The sequence below is a fragment of the Cervus elaphus genome, chromosome 28 (genome assembly GCF_910594005.1).
Source record: "Cervus elaphus chromosome 28, mCerEla1.1, whole genome shotgun sequence".
Lineage (NCBI taxonomy): Eukaryota > Metazoa > Chordata > Mammalia > Artiodactyla > Cervidae > Cervus > Cervus elaphus.
This window is the reverse complement of record NC_057842.1, coordinates 52,048,312-52,074,498: the sequence shown is the minus strand read 5'-3', so window position 1 is coordinate 52,074,498 and position 26,187 is coordinate 52,048,312. Positions and strand designations below refer to the sequence as shown.

At 36.8% G+C, this 26,187-nt stretch overlaps 1 protein-coding gene across 2 annotated transcripts in view; it reads right to left on the bottom strand.

Moving 5' to 3' along the window:
* Positions 1–26,187, bottom strand: part of FBXL4 (F-box and leucine rich repeat protein 4) — a 73,785-nt gene that overhangs the window by 23,694 nt on the left and 23,904 nt on the right. For both annotated transcript variants that reach the window (XM_043890192.1, XM_043890193.1), the window contains exons 4-6: positions 20,147–20,492; positions 12,384–12,628; positions 4,813–5,026 (exon numbers count right to left, since the gene is read on the bottom strand). In XM_043890192.1, coding sequence (XP_043746127.1) covers positions 4,813–5,026; positions 12,384–12,628; positions 20,147–20,492 — 805 coding nt within the window. The remainder of the gene's footprint in view (positions 1–4,812; positions 5,027–12,383; positions 12,629–20,146; positions 20,493–26,187) is intronic.

Here is a 26,187-nt window from a genome sequence, read left to right as displayed (position 1 = left end):
TGCTTAAGTAACAGGGAGGTGCTTACAGATTGATAGGATTACCAGTGTGGTCACTTGGGTTTGTTTTAAAAGAGACCAGATGATTGTGTTGTCTTTTCCTTTTATTCCTCTGAGTTACTTAGCGTCGACAGGGGAGTCTGATGCAGATCCAGAGAATGACAAGATAACAGATATAAATAAAGTATAGGCAGAGAGCACCGAATGCAGAGCTGGGAAGCTGTTAAAAGTCAACACTGCCTGGGTAGGTTTTTTTCCATTTTGAATTTTGCCATTTGTATCACTAAAATGAGATTATTTTTTATTTTATTGTAAGTCCAATGCAGATCAATGAAAATCAATTTTATAATTTTTTCTATGTACTAAATGTCAGAAAAATCATCTAGAATAAATTTTAAAATGATTTTATGGTCTTTTAGCAGCTGGATTAATAAAAGCAAACTTTAATAGGTAGTAACATATGGTACAAACTAAATTTTACTTAATGAAATCATACAATGATTTCACATCTATGTTTAAGTGACTGGGGGAAGCAGAGTTGATGCTATTTAGACTTGGATACATATGTATAAGGTCTCCAGTCTTGAGCTATGAAATCTTCTCAATCCCTATAAAATCAAACTTTTTAAAAAATATATAATCATATACCATCAGCTTCTGGAGGTAAATTGAAGAAAATTGTAGACTATTTAATGATTCCTTCACACTTAGATGATGTGAATTTATAACATTTCAAAAGCATATCATGGGAAACATTTTTACAAATCATCCCAGATGTAAGATGCCTAGCAAGTTATATAATTTCTTAGTTTTTACCCTATTTTTCTTCCTGAAGGTTTACTTAATAATGAACTAAGCTACCTTTCTTCTTAAAGTTAAATTTAATCAGAAGATTTTTTAAATGAGGTGTTATCTTGCTCAGAGGGTATCAAACTTTACAGCACACAAGGTAATATAAAACATTAAATATACCAGTAAAACACAGGTGTGGCATAATTTCAGCATGCAAAATCTACTCAAGAAAAGTTAGCTGACAATTTTACACCCTCATAAATCATGAGTCACTTCACCACAGATTAATGAAAACATGCCCTAACACTATCTTCAAACTGGCATTCAGGGAGAAAAGTCTTCTCATTTTACAAATAAAGAATCCTGGAACTTGAGAGACTATGTGAAAGAAATCACTAAGAGATCACTCAGCTTATTACTGGTAGGGCTAGAACTAGCATCAAAGTCTTCTTTCCACCAAGTCACCAGTTAAACTCGAGCTAAAATTCTGCTCCAAGTCAGGAATACTATATTCACGTTTCCATGGATTAGTTTAAAAACTATGTCAAGCTAAAGATATCTACTCTGATCTACCAATAAGAAGGCTATGCACCCAGACAGCTTTATAAATAAATGCTAACAGATAATTCTCATTTATTAAAGTTATTCCACCACTCTAATGGCAGAAAGCAAAGGGAAACTAAAGAGCCTCTTGAGGGTGAAAGAGGAGAGTGAAAAAGCCGGCTTAAAACTCAACATTCATAAAACTAAAATCATGGCATTCCAGTCCCATTACTGCATTGCTAATAGATGGGGAAAAAGGGGAACAGTGGCAGGTTTTATTTTCTTGGACTCCAAAATCACTGCAGATGGTAACTGCAGCCATGAAACTGAAAGATGCTTACTACCTGAAGAAAAGCTATAACAAACCTAGAAAGTATATTAAAAAGCAGAGACATCACTTTGCCGACAAAGTCAAAGCTATGGTTTTATCAGTAGTCATGTATGGATGTGAGAGTTACCATAAAGAAGGCTGAGTGCCGAAGAACTGATGCTTCAAACTGGGGTATTGGAGAAGGCTCTTGAGAGTCCCTTGGACAGCAAGATCAAATCAGTAAATCCTAAAGGAGATCAACCCTGAATATTCATGAAGGACTGATGCTGAAGATGAAGCTCCAATACTTTGGCCACCTGATGCGAAGAGCTGACTCACTGCAATGAGAAAGACTGAGGGCAGGAGAAGGGGGCAACAGAGGATGAGATGACTGGATGGCTTCACCGACTCAAAGGATGTGAGTTTGAGCAAACTCCATAAGATAGTGAAAGACAGGGAAGCCTGGTATGTTGCAGTCCCTAGGGCTGCGAAGTCAGACACAACTTAGCAACTGAACAACAAATACCAAAGAAAAAGATGTCAGTGTCACAATCCTTTTTGCCAAGATGTCATACTCCAAGCTCCAAACATGATAAAATGGTGTGAAAAGGAAAAACACAACTCAATTTCATTTAAGAAAGTAGATGTAAAAAGTATTGATAAATAAGTCTTAACTCTTAAAGAATGTTTACTATGAAACAGGTACTGTTTTAAACTCTTCATGTATATTAAATCATGTTAATTCTCACAACAACCATTTGAAAGGTATATTATCATTATATCCACTTATACAGAAGGAAACAGGACATCAAGAAACTTCCTCAAGGTAATATAATTAGTAACTGATATCCAAAGTAGAATCCAAATCCAGGCAATTTGGCTCAAAAATATTAGGAAAATAGCCTAGCTATGTATTAAGCTAAAACATGTAGGAATTATCCCAGGAATGTAAGGACTGTCCAGCATAAGTCATTATATTAACAAATAAAAGAAGAAAAAAGATCAGTGTGGTAATGGAGGCTTTCAAAGTTTTTAATATAATACACATTTTTGATAAAAATAGTCTTACTCAACTGATATTTATCAGAAAGAACATCAAAAAATAGATAAAATTAGTAAGTTACATGAGGAGTTGTCTATTTAGTTCACTAATGAAGTCTCAGGGCCTACACCAGTACCTGGCACATACTTGTCATATAAATATTTAAAAAAGAAAAAATTCCCTCTATATTAGAAATAAGATTGGTATACCTATTGTGACTCTATTATTCTACATTATTTATGAAGTTCTACTTAGTGTAACATTGGAACAGAAAGAAAAAGTATATTAATTTCCAGATTATACAATTATATCATTAGAAAACTCAAAAGATATAAGTTATTACAACAATTATAAGCATTCAGTAAGGGGAGCAGATACAAGATAAATATACAAAACTCAATTTTTCTTTATATTAAAAATAACCAATTAAAATGAAAGAAAATAGTGTCTGAGACTATAGAAGACAAGGCATAAATTTAACCGAAGGATATAAAATCTAAATGAAGAAAACTATAACATGCTCTTGAATGTAAAATAAGACATATAGGAACAGATATGAAGCCTTATTAAAGAGCAAAATGAAATATAATAAAGGCACTTCCAACAAAATCTTTGCTGAAAGATATATCTGGAAGAATAATAATACACAAGGATTTAAGTTTAAAAAGAACAGAGAGAGGGGACCTTCCCTACCACATAGCAAAACATATACAGAATTGCCATAATAATTACTATTACTCTTACTACTGTTTTAGCAGGTAATATTTATTGAGAGTTTACTATGTGTTTGGCACCCTCTAAGTACATTACATGTAAATGATTCTCAAAATACTTGGCCAAGGCAACATTCAACGCAGGCAAGGGTTCACTAGAGTGGAGAGGCAACTGGTATGTCATTTTGGAAAAGTAATTTGTCTATCTTATTCATTTCTTTAAATATTTACTGAATGGCCAATCTTTACCAGGTACTATATTAGATATCAGGAACATGGCAATGAAAAAGATAGACAAGGCTCCTACCGTCATGAAACATACATCCTAGTACAAGGAGACAGATGATCATAAGAAAACCAACATGATGATTTCATAGTGATAAAGTTGTTAGAAAGAAAATACACCAGGTGATATGATATGACAGGAGCCAACCAGAAGGGAGTGGGGAGGCTACCTTTTATCAATGTCTAAGAAACCATCTCTGAAAAAAAATATTTAAGTAGGACAATGAGTTGAGAAAAGGGCAGCCGTAAACAAGCTGGAAGGATATTCCAGACAGGCAAAAGGACAAAAAGCCATGAGCTGGGACTGGATCGGAATGTTCAAGGGACAGAAGGAAGGCCAACACGATTAGAGCAGAGGAAACAGGTATACGGCAGTAAGTGGATGTTTATTACAAGGGTCCAGGCACATATTCTGACCAGCAGTACTACTTACAGAACTCTATCCTAGAGCAGCCATAGTCAGTACATAGAAAACTGTGCAAAATAATGCTAATGCTAGATGGTTTGTGAAAGAAAAACATCTGGAAAAACTGAAATGTTGACCATCTGGGGAAAAACTGAGTTGATCATGGTAAAACATAAACTACACAGTTAATGAAAAGAGTCAGGTGGTAATATATATAATGATCTGGTAAGATGTCCTAGGGCTAAGTGGAAAAAAAGCAAGGAGATCAATAAATATTACGTGACTCCATTCTTCTTTAATGAGACTCCTAAACTATGTATTAGGAATTTTAACTCTGAAGTTCGCTGCTGGATAAATTCCACTTTGCTTCCTCTCACTCCAAGCAAATGTCCTCCTACATACTTCCCTCCCACCACTTTCACGAATTAATTCCCTGTCAGCATTTCAGCTCACCTCAGCCTATTGCTTGCTTCTTTACCTAGAAACATGAACAGCATTACAAAAATTTTAAGAGCACAGAGGGTAACATTTTCTTAAATTGAAAAACAAAGAAACAAACAAAAAAATACAACAGACTAATTATGAAATGACTGAATCAGCTCTAATTGTTTTAGGATAGGTGGTGTCATAATTTATTTAAAAATCATAAATCATATTATTATGAGCAATTACAGGCAACTGATCATTCCGTTGGTCATTATACTACTAAAAGCGTAAATCTTACCTCTACTTTTGTTCTATAGAGAACGAGTCGTTTCAGGCCGTACAACTTGGCGATGTGGCTGAAAGCTTGAGGTGGTAGTTTATCACAGGAGGAGAGATTTAAGTCCTGTAGATTTGGGCACATCTCAGAAATAATCTCCAAGCAAGTTTCATTAAGGAAGTGGCTGCAGGATAATTCAAGGCGCACTAATTCAGATCCGCAGACCTTCAGAAACCTGTGAACACAATGCTCCGTGTGAATTTCATAAAACCAAAACATATTTTTTGCAAGCACTTTGGAATTATATCGACTCTAAAGCAGACGCCTTCGGAAGAATAGATTTTTATCAGGGAAAATAAAAAAACTTGTTTCACTTAAATTCTCATTTACTGCCTGCCGAAACAGGCATGGCTAGGCTACAATAAATCAACCTGAGAAGACAAAATGGATTCACATCACATAAAGAGTCAGCTACTGCTAAGTGGGAAATTAAGAAAGCCAGAGGGTGTATTTCTTCTACTTACCTGTAATTCACACCTGAGCTGGTAGAGCCAACAAACGAAATATAACAAAACTCTCAACTTTTGGAAGATATTTCTTCCTAAACAGTACCCATCTGGTAATGGATAATTTATTTTGAACATGGCACACAAAATGAAAGCTTAAATGACCTCAAAACAGATCAGACTAGCCTCCACTCAACTCAGAAAACTTCTGGGTTGGTTTAACCGTACTGGTGAGATACGTTTCTTGACTGCTATTATTTAGTACCTAGACTGATGGTGAAATTATTCCAAGATATTCAATTGCAGCTTCACATAAAATACACAGAAATAATTCAATGTAGGGGACACAAAACATTTTATCAGAGTAGGAATAGTATTTATCTTCATCACATTACAGTTGGAGGGGAAAAGGTCCTGTCCAGAATCACTGTCTGATAATAAAAGTAAAATGTGAGTCCATGAGTATTCAAATCCCTGAAACGAACAACTGAGCAAAGCAAAGCCTTCAACACGTGCCCCAAACCACCTCAGTGCCACAATCAGTCTCATACTGTCGGTTTATCTATACTGCATCTTTTTTCTGCAAGACTTAACTAGCTTACAAATATACATGCAAAACAAAAATAAACCAATCACTTATGAAAATAAAGGAAGTAACACTAGACTTCAAAGGAGGGATTTTCTTTTTTTTTTTTTTTTTGCCCTGTTCCACCACTTCCTAGCATGTGACCTTGGAAAGGGCATTTATCCAGGTCTCAGTCATTGCCTCAGGTTTCCCAAGAGGCAGCAGAGCTGCCTGCTAACGCAGGAGGCACAAGAGACGTGCTTCAGTCCCTGGGTTAAGAAGATCCCCTGGAGGAGGAAATGGCAACCCACTCCAGTGCTCTTGCCTGCAAAATTCCATGGACAGAGAAGTCTGGTGGATTCCTCTGTTCATATGGTCACAGAGGCGGATGAGACTAAGGGCGTGCGCACGCAGACACACACACACACACACACACATACAGCATTCCTTCAGCAGTAGAAGGCAGACTAGAAGGCAGCACTCACCACACTGCTTGTGGTTTTGAACATTCTACAATAATGTGAAAAGTCTGCAAAGGCCAGAGTACCCCAGAAACATTAAAAGTGAAATCTTGGCCAGCACACAAACAAAAAATGTAATTGCTACAAATTTATTTTAAATGTTGCAAATAAGTCAGTAGCCCACACAGCTTATTTACACCCCAACATCCAAGAACGTCTGCTTATTCTTAATCCATTGCAGTCTATGTTCTGCCTTCCCTAAATTCATCCTTTCCTTTTAAATGCCAAATTAAAGGGCCTTTCTTTCCAGCCCTTGTATTACTTGATTTACTGGGGGCATTTCACACCATTTCACGTGCCATCCCCTTCCTTCAAATTCTCCGGCACTCTACAAGCTATCCCCTCACCTTGATTTCCTCCCACATGTTCACTACTGTTCTCTGCTATTGTAGTGGCTAAATTGACAGTTTACATCAAGCACCTTCAGGCATTCACTCAACAAATATTTACTGAGCTCCTACTATGACCCCGCATTACTCTAGGCACTGGGGAGCTGGCTGTGGGCTAAGTCCCTGCTCTCAGGGAGATAACTTACATCTCAGTAGGAGAGGTAGACCATGAACAAATAAATGAGTAAAATTAATAGTATATTAGAGAGTATATTAATTAATATACTAATTAATAGTATTTAGAGTAATTAATAGTAAGAGAGTGAAAAGTGCCAAGGAGAAAAGAAAAGCAGAGAATGACAACAGAAAGCGTGAAGGGGAGACAGGGAAGCCTCACTGAGAAGGTGAGTCGAGGCCCAAAGGCAGTGAGAGATGAGCAAAGCAGTGCCCTGGAGAAGCAGCAAGCAGGCCGCCAGGGTGACTGCTCAGAGGCAGGACACCTCAAACCACGCCTGGAGCTGGGGACCGCAAGCAGGCGCGAGGCGAGCGGCAGACGGGAGCAGGCCAGAGCGTGCATCCTATAAAGACTCTGGTTTTATGTTGAGGGAGACGGGGCTCTCAGACATCAGAGGGTTTTGAGCAGAGGTGCAGCACCACTTGCTTGTGTTTTAACAGGATCACTCTGGCTTCTGTGTGGAAAATAAACTGAAGGGGAGCAGGGGTGAAAACCGGGAGATCATCAGGACACCACAGCCACATTCAGGGAAGAGGGCTGCATGGGGGTGGTGCCTTGACCGTGGGGCTCCATATTCAGACTGGGGATCTAGTTCACAGGGAAGCAATGGGTACTAACTTAACAACGTTATCTTCTGCATACTGAACTGAATGAGTTCAGCTCCTCTGCTTCTCAACCAAAATTCATTTTTCTGTTAACCATAATTTCCTTCTTTACTGACTTGTTTATATTGAGTCTATCCTTGGTATACTTAGTACTTAGCATGATGTCAGGCGTGTAAAAACACTTGATGAATTTGCTGAATAACTCTTCCAATTATGGAAATGCATTTGAGGAATTTAAATTTCCTCTACTCTGGAACAGACTAAGTTCTATGGACTCAGCATTTTTCCTTTAAGAGGATCAAACTAGGAAATACAACAAAATGAACATTTTTACTTTACTTTGAATATACATTGTAGTTATGGCTAGTTCATCATCATTTATAAGCTAGCAATCTAGAAATGAATGTTTGGCACCAGAGATCTAGAGTATCCTATTTTGATTTGATGCTTCTAAAATTATTTGCAGATTACAAAAGTTAAATGAGTATATTAACTCTTAAAATCTTTAGCATCTTATCTATTGAAGGTCTTCATTATTCGGCAAAGTGCTTTGTTCTGTAATTCTTTTTAGTATTAGACTTGGAATGCTTTGACACACCTTTTCTCTTTTCTCTCATTAATGAACTTTTCCCTTCTAAAGATAGCAAGCCAATCATCAGCAAGCTGTTAACAGACTAGAAAACTTCCCAAATTGATTTAATGAATGATAGAATTTGGAAGCACAGTAATGACAATGATCATGCTTATACTACCTTTATGACTCTCCCCCTTTTTCTATATTCTATATTTTTACTGAGTAGGTTATTTAGTCAATATCCCCATAGTCAACTCTTCCTAAACTTATGAGATCTACACCACTGGCTTTTTCATAATATTTCCACTACAAGAAGGCAGAAATAGCAGAATCAATTAATTAGCTGAACACAACTCATTTCCTTCCTTAATGTTTCTCATAAAGTTTTATTTTAACACATAATTACAGATCTTAGTCATCTGTTTATTCATCTCAATTGTAATACTAGTCACCTGAAAAGAGAACTATAGCTTGTTTATTCCCTGAAGCCTGTTCATTCCATCTTATGAATTCTCATGAAGTATTTCTTGATATTGAGGGTATTAAGAGAAAACCTAAGTTCAGACAAACAATCCCAAACTAGGTCTCCTGCTATGAGAAAAGGAGTCTCTGGAGAGAGGAAAAAATTGCCTATCCTTATAAAGTGAATTAATTTGTCCAGAGTAATACAGGTACATAAGAAGTAATTTACTAAATGGTAATTTGCACCCTAAAATAATTAACATTACGTGAATGAATGACTTAATCTGAGTTTATTCATCACAAAATAAAAGGCACCAATCCTCACAACCTGCCTGAAGTTTCAAGGTAAAGAGGAGAATTAGGTACAAATATCCATGGTTCTGAATCCTAATCTCATGTTTTGTAGCTGGCCCTCACTGAGTTTTATAAAACAGTATATTTAAGATATTTTTAATTCCAAATAGCTGGAGCATTACTTACTATATCAGATCCAAAATAAAGTTATTAAAAACAAAACTTCTTGCTTAACTGTGTACAGCACCACCCAGCAATGGTAGAACAACATGAAAAGAAACTGTCGTAAATTGTCTTTAATCTTTAGGAGTTGACCATCTAAAAGACACAATAGTGTAAGACATTGGCAGGCAACTGAATAAACAAATATATGAATACTCAAAAAGGTCTCTATCCCATAAAACTGTAGCTTTGTGTCAAAACATCAAGTCCTTAAACCTAAAAAGCATCCAACAGTGTTTTCTGAAGGAAACAAGTAGATGCGCTAGGGCTAGAAATCTCTACATAACTGAGGTGGAGCTCAAGGTGATTAGTCTGAGCAACTATCTGAAGAAAAACTATAGCAGAAAAAAATGAATCTAAGGCTTTTTGAACATCAAAATGGTATAATTAAGCCTCGGAGCACAAACAAACAGGGTGGCGAAGGAATATCCAAGACTTTAGGGAGTGCATTGTAAGAGGAAAGTGCAATTATAACAGATGTGATTTTAATGAATAGTGATATACATGAGCAGGACTCGAAGTTACAAATCACAAATCTGTAGATAGAATAGGATTTTAATAACTGATTAAAAGTTTTAAGTTCTCATTATTCCACTTTCCCTGCTATTTTGAATAAAATAAACTCCTAACTTCTTTAAAGTGCAGTGAAACAGTTCCAGTTTGTGAGGATAACATTTCCAGGCAACAAAAATTAACTATATCAAACTTTTCCCAAAGACTTGCTCAAAAGGCAACTCATCATCATTGGTTTCTAGTTCAAAAATGTACTTTTTTTCCCTTTAAAGTATTATAAATAAGCCTTCTTCACAGTAATGAGCATAAATAGACCACACTTATTCATAGATTATTCATTAATAATCAAGCCATGAATATTTATTGTTTATTCTGGGAATGCTGCCTACAAGCCATAATGACTATCAATTCAGCAGTTACATCAAGGGGGCCAACAGCAATCAGTAGGCAAAGCTCCAGTATCTCCCATCCCCAAAAAGACTCTCTCTCCCTGTTATTTCAACTTTTTCTTTTCTTAATGGGAACAATGACTATGCTTAAAGGAATGCTATCAAGATACATGGATTTACTGGCTGAAATACTCCTGTGAAATATGGAAAACTTACATTTATGTATGTACTTTTGCAATTATTCAAACAGCTCCAAGGCAACTAAATGGGCAAATTGAAAATGGAAGAGAAATTGCTGGTGAGAAAGCAGATTGGAGCTTTAACCTTGTAAAAGAAGATCTTTATCCACTGCACGTCTAAAATTCTTAAAATAGCATTGTGAAGTTTTCTTCTAACAACTTATGTTTCTGCTCATGCACCAGAAGAAGCTACAAAAAGAGAGTTTCTAAAAACTGACTTAATATTATCTTTATATTTTACTCATTATACTATGGGTATATGCCACATTTTGCCTAGGAAGTTGGACTTGGTCATTCATTACCAATGTTTTCTTTAATGTTTTTACTCATTAGCTGCCTTCCTGTTATTTTATTTACAAAAATATGGGACTGATATGTTTAAATGTTTATCTTTATATCTGTATCTTTTTTGTAGTAGGAACTATATCACCTATCTCTTCACGTGGTCCACAATACTCACCGTAATGCCTTACACACTACACGCCAACAGCAAAAACAAACACATAAGTCCCAAATAGTGGGAAACATTGAAGAAAGAGCTATGAGGGGAATTAAAATACCCCAAAGTCCTTATAATGTAAAACAATGCTTACTGATACCAATGGTTCTATCTGCTCTTGGTTAGTCTTGGTTTATGATCCATAGTGCACTCTCTGAATACCCACAGTCATCATTAGCTTCAGTTCTTCTTGGTCCCATTAGCAGTGAGGACAATTTGCTAATGAAGCGTGTGTTTGCAGAAAGGGAAGCAGAAAGGACTAAGCTGTGTTCCAATGGAGCCAACGATTTTCAAAATGTGGATTCTATCAAAATTCACCAAAATTACACTGCCAAAAAGAAACAACTCATTTTCTTACATATATATAATACCTACTATTATATATATATGTATATATATATCTCCCCTCTTAAGCAAATTTACATAATAAAAAAGAATTTTGTATACATAGCATGTTACAAAATCTTTAGATTCTGACCCTCAAATCCCAGAACACTTTATCTAAGAACCCCTTCCTCTGGTTCTGTTTCTGGCAGAAAAGGAAGAAACCCAGTGCGTTGATGGTTTCAACATGTGCTGTAAGCCATTACCGTTTGTGTTCATTTTTTATTTTGATGCACAAACTATTAATATTAGCATTTTGAACACATTGGTGCTATTTCAAACATGATTTCATCTGAATCTAAGGGTATCAAATATTTATTTCTGGAACTGCATCTTTAATTTTATACTCTAAGTCAAGGGGAAACAAAGCTCAAAATACAAATTTCTAATTCATAAGCCACTGTGTAGGAATGCATCCACTGGGGATGTGTGTAGGGAAAGCTGTAGTTCATTCTAACTTCTAAAAACACGATAGGCGATTATTCGTTAATCAAAAATAACAAGTAATTTCCCTGAAGTGTCTATTTCTTCATTATTTAACTTAATGAAACGGATTATATTGTAACTTACAATGAGAATAACCATCATCAAGGTTAAGAGAAAAACACCTGTTTGTATCACAAGAAAAAATGACTATGGCGTTACTAAATGAATATGCACGCGTGCAAGCTTTCAAATGTCTAACAGGTGACATTTAATAGTAAGGAAACTAAATGCTTAAATAGAAAGGAGCAGAAACACCTGGGCAGGTCTGCAAGTGTGGTCGCCTATTTAACATGCAATTGCATTTTCAACATAATTAGTTTAAATGAGCTTCTAAATTTGGGTGATGTATTGCACATGTAATTAAGATTTAATTAAAAATGTTCTATAATAAATTGTTTTCCATTTCTGACAAATCACATTAGAGAGGTAGATTTTGATTTGGAAATAGTTCTTAAAATGTGTTAATCACCTGTGCTGAAAATATGAGAAAGAAAAAAAAGGAGCTCTGTTGAAAGTTACTTGGGATTTTGAAAAATTTGAGGTAAAGAACATAATTTCCCCTCCATCTTATGAAGCTGAGCTGTAAGAGGATGGTGAAACGAACTCATCCACTGTTGTAAGCAGAAGCATTCTGAACAAGATACACAAATGTATTTCTCTTGATTTCTATAAAGTGCATGGTATACAATTTCAAACTTTTATTATGTTAACTACTATCTAGTAAGTACGGCCTGCTGGTGAAATAACCTCAACGAGGTTTGGCACTAACCTGCTAAATCCCGCAACAGAGATGAATCCCCTATTGCCGGTCCAAGATAAATTAAGCCACTGCACAAGCGTGCAGCGAGCCTGCAGAAATTCCAGAGAGGTGTCATTTAGCTTCGCCCAGTACGGCTGCAGATTGAGATGGAGGTACTGCAGAGGGTCACAGCAGTGCTGGTTCAGTAGTTTGCAAGTCTGTGCTAATCTGCACAGGTCTGGGAGCGTAAGATGATTCAGAATCAGCTGAATGAGCTACATAAAACAGAGAAACCAAGATCACCCAGACTGAAAACACAGTATCCCTTTATGAAGCATATGATGTGATCTAATAAAGGACAACAGTATCCTACATTTTATAACAGTATTTTCATATACTAAATAAATCAATATTCAACAGAATTATCCACATCAGTAGTACCCATACATACATAAGGCTATATATACTACATTTCAAGAGTGTGCACTGTATACTCAATTCATGTTAGTTACCCTTTTTTTTTTTTTACAGTGCAAAAAGTATATATTGGTAATCTATTGAATAACACAATTTTTCACAGACTTAACCTTTACTGAACATCGATTACACATCTATCACTGGTGATAGAAGAGCTCCCTCTTTCAGGGTTTTCAGAGTTCAGCGGGATGTTGCTAAGGACAACGACGGTTTTAATGACTTTGCTAGGAGCATAGACTGCCACCAGAGTCTGACATAGGACACAGGCTTAACCACAGTAAAAGCAGACTGGGACCACAAAGGCTCCACTTTAAAGAGTGAGAGGCAAAACTGCGGACAGCAAAGACTAGGGGCTGGTAAGGATTAGGTCACAGACAGTCTCACGGAGGAGACTGGATTTACACAAAAAGCAATGATGAGTCTCCAAGGGATTTGAGCTGCAGAGTGACAAGAGTCAAATTTGCGTTTTAGAAAGATCATTGCAGGGGGCACTCCTGGAGGCAGGACGGGAAACCAGCCAGGGGGCAACTGCAGAATTCCAGGGAAGAGGAATCAGGAGCCGGCTTAAGGCAACTGGCAATGATGATGGGGTAGCTAACAGATACCAAAAAATGTATTAAGGAGGAGGAAACAAAAAGATGTTTATCTCTAATTCTAATAGTTTCTTTGAAGTGTTAGTAGTTCAAGATTTGTTTTTTCTTAATGGTGAACAGTTGGGGGCTTCTAAACTAATTTTCAAAGAATCATAGCTAAGTAGCCTATTCTGAACCAAGAAACACAAAGAAAAAAAAATAAATATTTGCTAAATGGTAGAAAAAGAAACCTCTAGATGAGAGAGTATGACTTTTCCACTTAATGCAGTGCATTTATCTAGCTATACTTTTTGATTTGCGATTATGCCCTTTAACCTAAATGCTCTTCATCAATTTATTTAACTATGTAAGCCCAGTATTATTTTCAAGTCAGAATAACCCTGTTTGAGGCCAAAGTACAACAAAGAGTGACAACAATATATTTAAAATAAGCCTAAAGAGTACATGTAAAAATGCACATTGGTAATACACATATTAAGTATAAGAAGGCTTGGGGTGTTTTTGCTATTTATTTTTAACATGTGAACTTGACTTTTGAAAATAACATCAAGGGGTGTGGGTGTTTGTGTTATAAAAACAGGGAAATTAAAAATTAGTCTAAACTCTCACCATTCAGATGACATGCAAACTGTCGACAAGCAAAATATTAAACAAATAACAAGAGAAAATTCAGGTAAAATATCATAAAATCCAAACACTGAAGGCAGGTAGAAAATGATAAGTTTTTCCCTCTCGACCCTCAAATCTAATAATCCCTCAACCCCTTGGTAAACACTGCTAACAGTTTTTCTGATCTTTTCCAGATAAATATGTATGAAATTCTATTCCTGGATTTGTACCAAAAGAATGATACTTTATACACTGTTCTTCACCTTGCTTTTCTCACTGAATGATGTATCTTGTAGAAATTTCTACACTTGCACACACAAATCCACCCCACGCCACTTTGTAGATGTGCCACCCTAATTCAACTAATGTCTCATTGATGTATTTCCTGGTTTGTTCCCTACTGTAAATAACACTGCTATATCACCGTGTGTATGTATGCATATATTGGTAAATTTTGCAAATATATCATACGGTAAATTTCATGCATTTAAAAGTTTTGCTATAAACACAAAATTGCCCTTCAGAATGTTTGCATCAATTTATACAGTGTATAAAAGTACCCATTCACGCACAACCTATCCAAACTAGTATCAATACTTTTAATTTTGCCATCCTAAAAGGAAGGAAAAGGAAAAAAATTTAAAAAAAAAAAACAGCAACAAAAAATAGTAGGGCACTGTCATCTTGGGGTTTTGTTTGTTTTGCTTTTAACTACAGAAGTGTAACCCTTGCCAAGGGAGTTCCCAAAGTTTCCTTCTTTCTTGTTGGTCTCTATTCTATTCCATTTGTTTCTCCCATAACAATAGCCCACTGGGTCAAACAAATAAGTTCTGTTCTGTCTTTTTAAAAGTTTACATGTGGCATGAAAAGATGCTCCTCATCACTCATTATCAGAGAAATGCAAATCAAAACCACGATGAGGTACCAAGTTTATGTGTGGGAATGTACTGGATTATTTGGTTGCAAATGAGAATCTACCTTCATTGTTGACCCACAAATATCGGTACTATGGCTTCGTAGTATGTTTTATTCTCTGGTGGGACTAGGGCTCCCTCCGTCACTCTTCTTTTCCAAAATTTTCCTGAGTATTTTCACAGTCTTTAGGTGAACTTTCATATTAAAAAATAAACAAATTATGTTTGCATTTTACCTGGAATTTCATTGAACACATAGATTTTATTAAGGAAAACTGACCTCTTTGTTGTGTCTTTCTACTCAAGAGCATGGCATAATTTATCATTTAACTATCTTTTTTGATCCTAGAGTTCTTAAATCTATTGATTTTTTATCTATTAATTTTGTAACCTGCCAACTTACTTATTGTTTTGAATAGTTTTTGGTCTATTCTCCTGAGTGTTCTAATACATAATCATATTGTCTGCAAATGATAATAATTTTACAGTTTTCTTTTCAAAAATCACACCTCATTTCTTTCTCCCATCTTCCAGCACTGCATAGTATATCCTGAACAATGTTAAGTAAAATTGTTGTCTTGTTCCTGACTCTAATTTGTATGTGAGCCAAAAATGTGAGGTACATATGCAATTTAAAATTTTTTTAGCAACTACAAGTTGTTAGAAGTCAAAAGACTCTAGTTAATAATATAGTACTGTATACTTGAAAGTTGCTTAGAGTAGATCTTAAGAATTCTCACCACAAACACTCACACAAAAGAGTTAAAAATGGGAGGTGATGTATGTGTCAGTTATCTTGATCTTGGTAATCACTATACAATGTATATCAAGTCATGTTGTACACTTTAAATACAAATAATTATATTTGTCGATTATTCCTCAAAGAAATTAAAAAATAAATTCAAAAATAGGTGATATTAATTTTAATGTATTTTATTTGATAAGCGATATTAAAATGATCATCTCAACATGTGCTCAACATAAAAATTATTACTGAGAAACTAGATCTTTTTTTTGTCATATTAAGTCTTTGAAATACTATGTGTATATTTTCAGCTTATCTCACTTCAGATTAGACATAAAGTACTCAATAGCACATGTGGCTAGTGACTACCATACTGAACATTTCTAGTGTTTGATAATTAAATATGATGCTAGCTCTTGGTTACTAACACTTTTTACTTGTTACTAAGACAATTCATGGCTAGCTTAATAAGATATTTACTTTTAAACTGACATTGATAAAAATTTGGATTTCTATCCAGTTGTCATTTGTCAACTGATTTTGCACATCTACTAAGATGACCATAGAATTTTTCTCCTTTGACTATGTTATCATTTTATAGTACTGTGTGTAATCATATATATTATCTAACACTTCAGTTCAGTTCAGTCGCTCAGTCATGTCTGACTCTTTGCGACCCCATGAATCACAGCACGCCAGGCCTCCCTGTCCATCACCAACTCCCGGAGTCCACCCAAAACCTATGTCCATCGAGTTGGTGATGCCATCCAACCATCTCATCCTCTGTCATCCCCTTCTCCTCCTGGCCCCAATCCCTCCCAGCATCAGGGTCTTTTCCAATGAGTCAACTCTTCGCATGAGGTGGCCAAAGTACTGGAGTTTAGCTTCAGCATCAGTCCTTCCAATGAACACCCAGGACTGATCTTTAGGATGGACTGGGTGGATCCCTTGCAGTCCAAGGGACTCTCAAGAGTCTTCTCCAACACCACAATTCAAAAGCATCAATTTTTCTGTGCTCAGCTTTCTTCACAGTCCAACTCTCACATCCATACATGACCACTGGAAAAACCACAGCCTTGACCACATGGACCTTTGTTGGCAAAGTAATGTCTCTGCTTTTTAATATGCTATCTAGGTTGGTCATAACTTTCCTTCCAAGGTGTAAGCGTCTTTTAATTTCATGGCTGCAGTTACCATCTGCAGTGATTTTGGAGCCCCCCAAAAATAAAGTCTGACACTGTTTCCACTGTCTCCCCATTTATTTCCCATGACGTGATGGGACCAGATGCCATGATCTTAGTTTTCTGAATGTTGAACTTTAAGCCAACTTTTTCACTCTCCTCTTTCACTTTCATTAAGAGGCTTTTTAGTTCATCTTCACTTTCTGCCATACCTAATACTTAAATACCCTTAATTCCAGAAATACATCCTAAATGATTTTTTTATTCTTAAGTAATTCTATTCACTACATTTTGATGCAGAAGGAAAATTAGTCTGTAAGTTTATTTTTATGTGCTATAGTGTTATATCAGCTTCATTAAGAAGTTAAAAACTTTCCTTTTTCTTTATTCTATGACAGAGTTTAAATAACACAGAATGTGATCACTTCTTAAATGTCTGAAGGAACCTATGATCCATCCAGGCTTGGCAACAGTAGGACCTTAAATATTTGTTGTTTTAACTATAATATTAAAAGCTATTTCAATAAAATTTTAAAGTAGTTAGTACAAAGAAGCATTAAAAGTTAAATATATCCCTGTACCAGAGGATAAATAATTTATTTTTTCCAGATGATTTGTAATTTAAATAACTCCCAGCAATTGCTGGCATCATTCCAAACAAAAGTCACCAATATTAAAAGATGTGTATTGTGTGAAAACATTTCCTGATCCCTAATATTCTCCAGGCAACAATACTGGAGTGAGTAGCCACTGCCTTCTCTAAGGGATCTTACTAACCCAGGGATTAAACCTGGGACTCCCACATTGCAGGTAAATTCTTTACCATCTGAGACACCAGGGAAGCCCCCTAATGTTATATTTTAAGCAAATATCAAAATAGAAAAGAATAATAAAATTATTGAGACCATGACAGTGGCAAGTGAAAAAGCACTTTGGATTCTGATTCAGTGAAAAATAACAAGCTTTAGGCCCACAATACCTGTTAATCACTACTCATCTAGTAGCTAGTGTCTGTCAAACATGTTTTTATATGGGGGTATCCTAGCCTAAGAGACTTTCCAGGTGACTCAGTGGTAAAGAATCCATCTGCCAATGCAGGAGACATGGGTTCAATCCTTGGGTCAGGAGGATCTCCTGGAGAAGGAAATGGAAACCCACTCCAGTATTCTTGCCTAGGAATCGCATGGACAGAGAAGCCTGGCAGGCTATAGTCCACGGGGTCACAAAAGTCAGACACGACTTAGCGACTAAATAACAAAAACATCCTAGCCTAAAGTACCATTTGACACCATGCAATGCAGGAAAGGACTCTCAAAATGATCTGCCCTCAAAATTCATTCTATTCGTAATACAATTATTTTCAACTATGGAAAGATGATATCACTTGGCATATTTATTTAAATGTGGGGTTTTTTTTTCCCCTTAAAGTAACTTGAAGTACCTATAATTTGGGTAACTTTAAAAAAGTTTCTCCTTTTACTCACTGTGAAATCACTTGGTGTTTTGGAGCATTAACTCTCTATACATTGCACTGCTTTCATCACGGCTATTTAATGTCCTTCAAGACTACTGATTCTATCTCCCAGCTCTTCCACGTGACTTTGTTGTATTGACTAAACCCCCTGCATGTACTAGAAGCTTTAACTCTCTACAGTCTCCTTCCCTACAGCATAAAAACCTGCTGAAATCTCTCCCAACCTGTTACAAACAGCAACCTTCCTACTCTGTTGCATCTTCTGCCACCCATCTTTTCTCCTTTTAAATGATAAATTAGAGCAAATAATATCTATAAAAATGTCATACTCTCCTTCATTTTGATATGCCCTTCTCTGAATGTGACAGGAAGGACTGGAGTGTTAGTCAGGATGCCAAGTGTTATTCATTATTGGTGAGCAGTCTTACCCATGTTATAGCCCATAATTAAGAGTTTATTAACAGAAGGTTTTTTTCTGCTTCTGCTCAGACAGCAAATACTTTTTGTCTCTGCTTCTTCCCCGCTCCTTGATGCCTTAACTGGATATGGTAAAGTTTTCCCCATCTCTCACCTGTGGTCATAGCTCCATTGAACTGATAATGGTAAAGGATTAGCAAAGCTCTCCCAATGAGCAAAAGCAGGGGCCACTGTCACTGAGCTCTCTGCAGTAGTGTGGCTGACCACACCCATTTCATGTTCCCTACACCTCTTTAGCTTCCTATCGCTGCTTTTAAGACACTCTCATCTTTGTCCCAAGTGCCTTTTCTGACTTGTCTGCCTGTATTTGACTCTTAGATGTTACTAATTCTAGAATTCTGTTCTTGACCCTTTATTCATACCCTCAGAGTATGAACATCCTCAGGGATTTCATCCACATGATAGCCCTCTCCATGGTAGTTTGAGATTAGAAAATTTTCTTTAAAAGATCTGATTCTATTATTAATATTTTAAACCACACACAGCTATTCTCAGCAGGGGATAGAAATGCTTGGCCCCACCCCCATTCCAGGAGATGTGCTAATGGCATTGAATGCCTGGGAGCCAGGAGTGCTAAATATACCCTAGAAACAATCCTGTGGAGACACACGGAAAACAAGACTTTAGAGAAAGCCTCCCTGTACCTGCCTAGCCCCAAAATTATAGCTAGTTAGAAGAATACAGAATAGAATTAGTAGAGAAGAGTAAGTCACACTTGGAGAAACTGTGCAATATTAACCAGAATAAGGATTCCTCTCACAACCGTATTAACACTATTTTCACAACAAATCATCTTTAAAATAACTGGTATCACGTTAAACACATATTGTCCACGCTTACGCTGTGTAACTGTGAATTAAAGTGGGGTGTAATTTATTACTGCTTTATGTATTTTGGTTACTATTAATCAGTGATAAAATAACATATATCTAAGAATTTGGCAGGAGGAGAAGGGGACGACAGAGGATGAGATGGCTGGATGGCATCACTGACTCGATGGACCTGAGTTTGAGTAAAACTCTGGGAGTTGGTGATGGACAGGGAGGCCTGGTGTGCTGCAATTCATGGGGTCGCAAAGAGTCGGACACGACTGAGCAACTGAACTGAAGAATTGGTCCAGAATCACTAAAGTCAATCCAAAACAGAAATGGTGAAGTTACTGAACACAATTTGTCTAGCTTTTCCAAAGTCAAAACACACATCAGATTATGTATACTTCGCTAATGCTCTGATTTCTCTGACATTCAGCAAAATAAGCATTTATATCTAAATATTTTTAAATGACTGCATCTCCAACATTGCTACTGAACATCTTTGGCTTACCTCATAGGGTAGTTTATCAAAATACCCATTACTTGGCCCTTCCCTGAGAGCAGTACTGCTAAACGTTTTACTCAGATTGTCCATTTCACATTCATCCTTCTCCTCATAGTCATCTTCTTCCAGATCGTTCATGTCAATAAGTGAAGTCTTGAGAGAAAGCATGGGCTTGTCCTTCGTACCATGTAGTACAACTGCATCTAATTCAGTGTAGTAATCCAGAAGAGAACTATTTATTTCCAGGCGTATAAGATTTGTAGGAAAATTTATCTGCTTAATACAAGGTTTAAACTGGCGAGCTTGGGAAGCATTCACCTTCGTAGGTTTCTCTGACCAAAGAGTCTCCCATCTGCCAAAAAAAGAAATTTCTCTATAATACAGTTTAGAATGACATTTTCTGGTACTGTAAAGTTAGGGGCCCACGGCCAGTATGTTCCAGTGTGAAGCAAAACCATTAAACAAAGCAGATAGATACAATCGAACCAATAATTATTTCCAGGACATGAAAAAATTTTAAATCTAAATGCCATAGACCTTATTTCTGAAAACATTTTTACTACTTAAATTATTTTTACAACTCCTTAGAAAGTCATTTTAGGCAGATTTCACAGTTAGTTAAAAACTGGAATCACTAGTCAGAGGTACATAAACAACATTCAGTTTTATAGAAAAAGTAAATTTCAAGTATGAAGGCACATGAAAGCAAGCACTCCTGGACTCCCCTGATAGTGCAGTGGATAACATTCTGCCTGCCAATGCAGGGGACACGGGTTCAGTCCCTGGTCTGGGAAGATCCCACATGCCATGAATCAACTAAGTCTATGTGCTGCAACTACCCGGCCCACACGCCTAGAGCCTGTGACCGCAGCAAGAGAAGGCAGCGCCGTGAGAAACCCGAGCACTGCAACCAAGAGAAGCCCCCACCTACCACAACTAGAGACAGCCTGTGGAGCATGAAGACCCACTGCGTCCATAAATAAATTAACTAACTTTTAAAAAAAGAAAGCAAGCACTCCTGTGTGTGTGCCCGAAACCAACTGTGGGAACTAAACTGACCACCTTGCCTCATAAAGGTCTCCTTTCCCATTTCTGTTACTGGCATCGTACAAATTCAAATTTTTCATTATCCTTGATTTTCTTTTACCCAGTCGTTAAGTTTTATCAAAGTTTTCATGAAACTGTCTCATATATGCCCTTCTCCTAAATTTCCATTATTGTCATCTTTGAGTCATCCTTATATCCTCCCTACCTAGCAACTAGCTAACATGTTAACAGGTAAGTAACATTTTCTCCTATTTCTTCAAAATGAACTTCCACTATTCAGCTGGGTTAATCGTTACTTTTCCAGATAATAAATTTATTTTCACAGAAAGGTATTTGCTCATGTTGCCTCTCCACTCAATGAAATGCCTAAATTACAATCATCAGCCCATCTTTTCTTCAAGGACTAACTCATATTCCATGTCTTTACATAGATATTCTTATAAAATTATTTTCCAAAATTATTTAAAGATTCTTCATAACATCATTAAATATATACACTCTCATATATATGGCATAAATAACCATTTTTCTAATACATCAGAGAAAATTAAAAACAAGGACAAAAATACTTCAAGAAATACTTCTTTTGCTGTTTTTTTTTTTTTCTTTTGCTGTTTAGATTTACTTTAGCTGGCAGAATTTTTAAATAAAGATTTTATGTCAAAGTCTAAGTACACTTTTAAGTCTCCCAATAAATACTGCAAACTATTTCAAAGACACTCAAGCCAACAGTATATAAGAGTAACCACTGCAAGCATCCTCTATTTTTATGTATATATTTGTTTATTTGGCTGTGCCAGATCTCAGTTACAGCACTCAGGATCTTTGGTTGTGGTATGTGGGATCTAATTCCCTGACCAGGGATTGAACCCAGGCGCCCTTCCTTGGGAGCCTGGAGTCTTAACCACGACCACCAGGGAGTTCCCAGTATTCTCTGTTTAAAAAAAAAAAATCTCTAAATTCATAGTGACCCATATCTCTGTGACATAATTTACAATTCACTATTAATAACACTTAAAATGTTTTCATATGCTTATTAATCATATCAAATTCTCTTCCTCCCAGTATATCGTCAGTTCATTTCCTTGCCCCAGTGACTTATTGATACCTATGTAAAAATTGACTACAGCAAAGCATTTAGGAAGCTGAAATATACAAAAGAGTGTGAAACTCAGAGCCAAGACTACAGAAGTCATTGACATACAAGTACCATAATGGTCTTTAGGCCAAGATGGGAGCAAGATAGGCATAGAGCACCAATTTCAGGAGAAGGGAATTTTGGTAATTTCTACCTTTAGGAATAAAAGCATAAGGCAGAAACTCAATGGGGATTCCAGTAAACATACCACTGACAATAACAGTAGGAAATTTTACAGTTAACAGAACCCTTATAATCACCCCATATTTGTGAGATTTGCTACTTCTCTCCTGAACACTAGGAATAAAACCCATCAAACATATAAAGAGACTCTGAGTATTTGCATTTAGACAACCTGAAAGCAGGAATAGAGACTGGCCCCGCTGTATGATCAGCCTTGGGAGGCAGGGGAAGAGTTCAAGGAACACAGCAGGTTGTGGCAGATTCAAGGAGGAAATGAAAGCAGGATGAGCAGTCTCACTTTCTGTGACAAGGCAGAAGAGCAAATTTGAAATGCCAGCCCAGACTAAGAAGTGTTCCTAAAGTCTAAATGCAAAAATCTTGAGGGTTTCTAACAATGGTATTGATCTGAACACTCTACTGAAGATCCAGGCAGTTCAACAGAGCTAGCCACACAGGAACAGAAGTATGAAACATTTAAAACCATGTTCGTAGGGGAATGCATTCCTAACTTTGGACAGATTGTTTCCAAGAATCCTGGGGTACATGGCAGAAGGTATGAGAAAACTCAGACTTTGGTTTTGCTCTTCTTTTTGTTGCTGCTGGAAAATGACATAAAGTGATGTTGGAGGTTTTTCTCGTGTCCAAGAAGCAAGGACCACTCAAGGCCCTGTGAAATAACTGCCCGTGCTGGTTCACAGCACATGTGGACAAAACCAGCCTGTTTTATTGTTTAGCTTCAATGAGAAGTTTTTATGAAGCTTAACAGAGACACTGAAAATGTAACACAAAAATCACCTCTGCCAGGTCCTTCGCAATAAATAAAGACACAGACAAAACATGTTCTTTATGCAGAGCTGGACCTGTATTATAATGCAAATTACATTATAAAATTACAAATATAAGCTTGAAAATAAGCATTGATTAGAGCAGAAATATTCTATTGAAATAATGTATTAATCTACTAAAGTCTCCCCCTCTCTCTCTACTTTGCAAAATGGACAAGGTTAAGATGATGCTTTAAAACGACTTCCTTAACATTTCTACCATGTTTAAATATAAGAGTTAATGCTATTTTAGTATCACTTTTGCTTCTGACTTTGGATAGCATAAATATAGTTACACATAAATCATAAGTTTAAATATGATAGCATTCTTAATGTAGAATAATATCATCAGTTTTTAGAAATATTTTTAAATGTCTAAACATAAAAAAATTCAGGTATCATTATTTATATTTTATTTTGATTTTTCTTGATAACCTAAAAAGTAACTAAGAAAAGTGCTAAAAAGATGAAAAAATTATTTTATAGGTCTGTGGCCATTTAAATTAACTATGAGACCAATACAATTGATTTAGGGGTATCTGCACTAAAGTGAATTTTTGTTTAAAATTCTAACAGAACTATATTATTTTAAAGTTAGATATCTACCCAACAAGAGAATATATCAATATCTTTTTTAAATTATCATGCAGTTGATTTATAACATTAGTTTCAGGTATACAACACAATGATTCAATATTTTCATAGGTTATAAAATGTTACTATATTACAAAATATTGACTATTCTAAAATATTGGTTGTATTTCCTATGTCAAAATCTTTCTGTTTAGAAAACTAAAGCCTGACCTTTAAAAACTAGTGAGTGAAAGCAAGCAAGCAAATACAAATAAAGGCACATGTGCATGCCTGTGTACACATAATACACACAAACATACGCACTTACACATAATTTTCCATGAGACAGCCCTGACTCTCTTAATCCTCTAGACCCAGAGCTGCGCCGATGAGATTAAACTGCCCTAAGTCATGGCTACTGTAGTCTGCACATTTATATGCTAACTTTATCTGTGCATACAGTGTATTTCTCTACTGGACAAATCTGACAAACGATTATTTTAAATCTACAGTTGCATGTACAGAACTTAGTGTGGAATCCGCATCAGACTGTGCTTTTTCTGCACTTGAAGCACTTAATCCCGGGGTGGTATCAGCACTCTCTTCACCAGTCCACTTCTTTCTCCTCCTCTCTCCTTCTCTCTCTGACTATGTGTCCAGGGCTTGGACACCAGACACTCTGTCCCTGTAACTGCTGACCTGCTGTCACCACTGAGAAAGTCGCTCCAGGGCTCCCAGGAAGCAGCAGGTGGACAAGAGAGGAAGCGAGATGTTTATCAACAGAAACTGGAGAAAGCAAGTTTCCTAACATATTCAGGTTGCAAGCCAGGCACAGGGATGCAAATTACTTCCCTGTAACCAAAATTTTTCCTGGTTACTAAGCATATCTAGTAGCCAGCACAAAGAAAGATCTCTTGCCAACATGGTTCCATTTCACCAGCTGAAAGTGAAGGGAGAGAATCGGAAAACAAGAATAAAATTAAAGTATTCTAAGAGGTATACTGAACTCACTCTGTGTTTCTCAGCCCGCCACTAATAGGCACTAACAAACTGGCATCTGCTTTAAAAAGAACCAGTAAAGGGTCTGATTATTTCTGACTTAAATGACAAAATCATGCCTCACAAAGTCAAGGGGACCAGATCATGACCAATTCGTGAAATCACTGCTTAAGCAACTTCCTTTGGCAGCAAATCCTGTGACAGCCATTTTCTTTCTCCCTGCTTTCTTAACGTCTATATTATACAGTGAAAATGCTTTCAATACTCAAGAGTACCACTAAATTTTAACCCCAAATAGCTTTATTCCAATCAGTTTATTTAATATGACCTCAATGTCTCTTCTCTTTTCCCTGTCTCTCTCTCTTCCAGCGTGTAACCCTGCACTTGCCTTTTTTCTGACTCTTACAGAAGCATCTATTAAGATCTTATCCTCAGGACCAGGACACGCTATACGATTTTCTGTTCTCTTAGTATAACACTAGGCATGAAGTCAGAAGACTCTGAGATCTTACAGGACTACTTGTAACTTTCCCACTTCACTCACCAAACATAAGAAATGCAATCAGACAAAATGGGGAAAGATTGCTTTTCCATTTTCTGGGACGCATTCACTTCCCATTAACAAATTCTTGAACTACTCCAACACACTCTCTCACTTGCTCAGCCCTAAGGTGGAAATAAGGGCTTCCCAGGTGGCTCAAGGGTAAAGAACCTGCCTGCAATGCAGGAGACTCAGGTTTGATCCCTGGGTCACGAAGATCCCCTGGAGAAGGAAATGGCAACCTGCTCCAGTAATCCTGCCAGGAAAATCCATGGACAGAGGAGCCTAGTGGGCTACAGTCCACGGGGTCACAAAGAGTCAGAGTCAGCCAGGACTGAGAGGCTGAGCAGACACACACACGCACACATACACATGTAAAGTTGCCAACTGCTCTTTATTTGCGATTCTGAGCGTGCTAATTTCTCAGTATAAACTGGGGCTTCTTTTATGAAATGACAGTGATGAAAATGACATTGGTAGCAAAGTAAATAATCTGCCACCTCTGTGCCGGTTCTCTTTTACTATCAATACATTATGTCTACCAGTGTATTAGAGCTGACTTTCTCTACCCATGCTCAGCTTATCTCCTGGTAGGTCCATGCTCATACCCCAGATCTGCAGCCTTGCTCCTTAGGGCTTCCAATTGCAGCCTTCTACAGAGAACTACATGGGCTCCCAGAGCCTCTTCATCAGAGAGTGGCAGGTCTCTGGAAGACTTCCACCCACCTCCCACTCCCCTAGC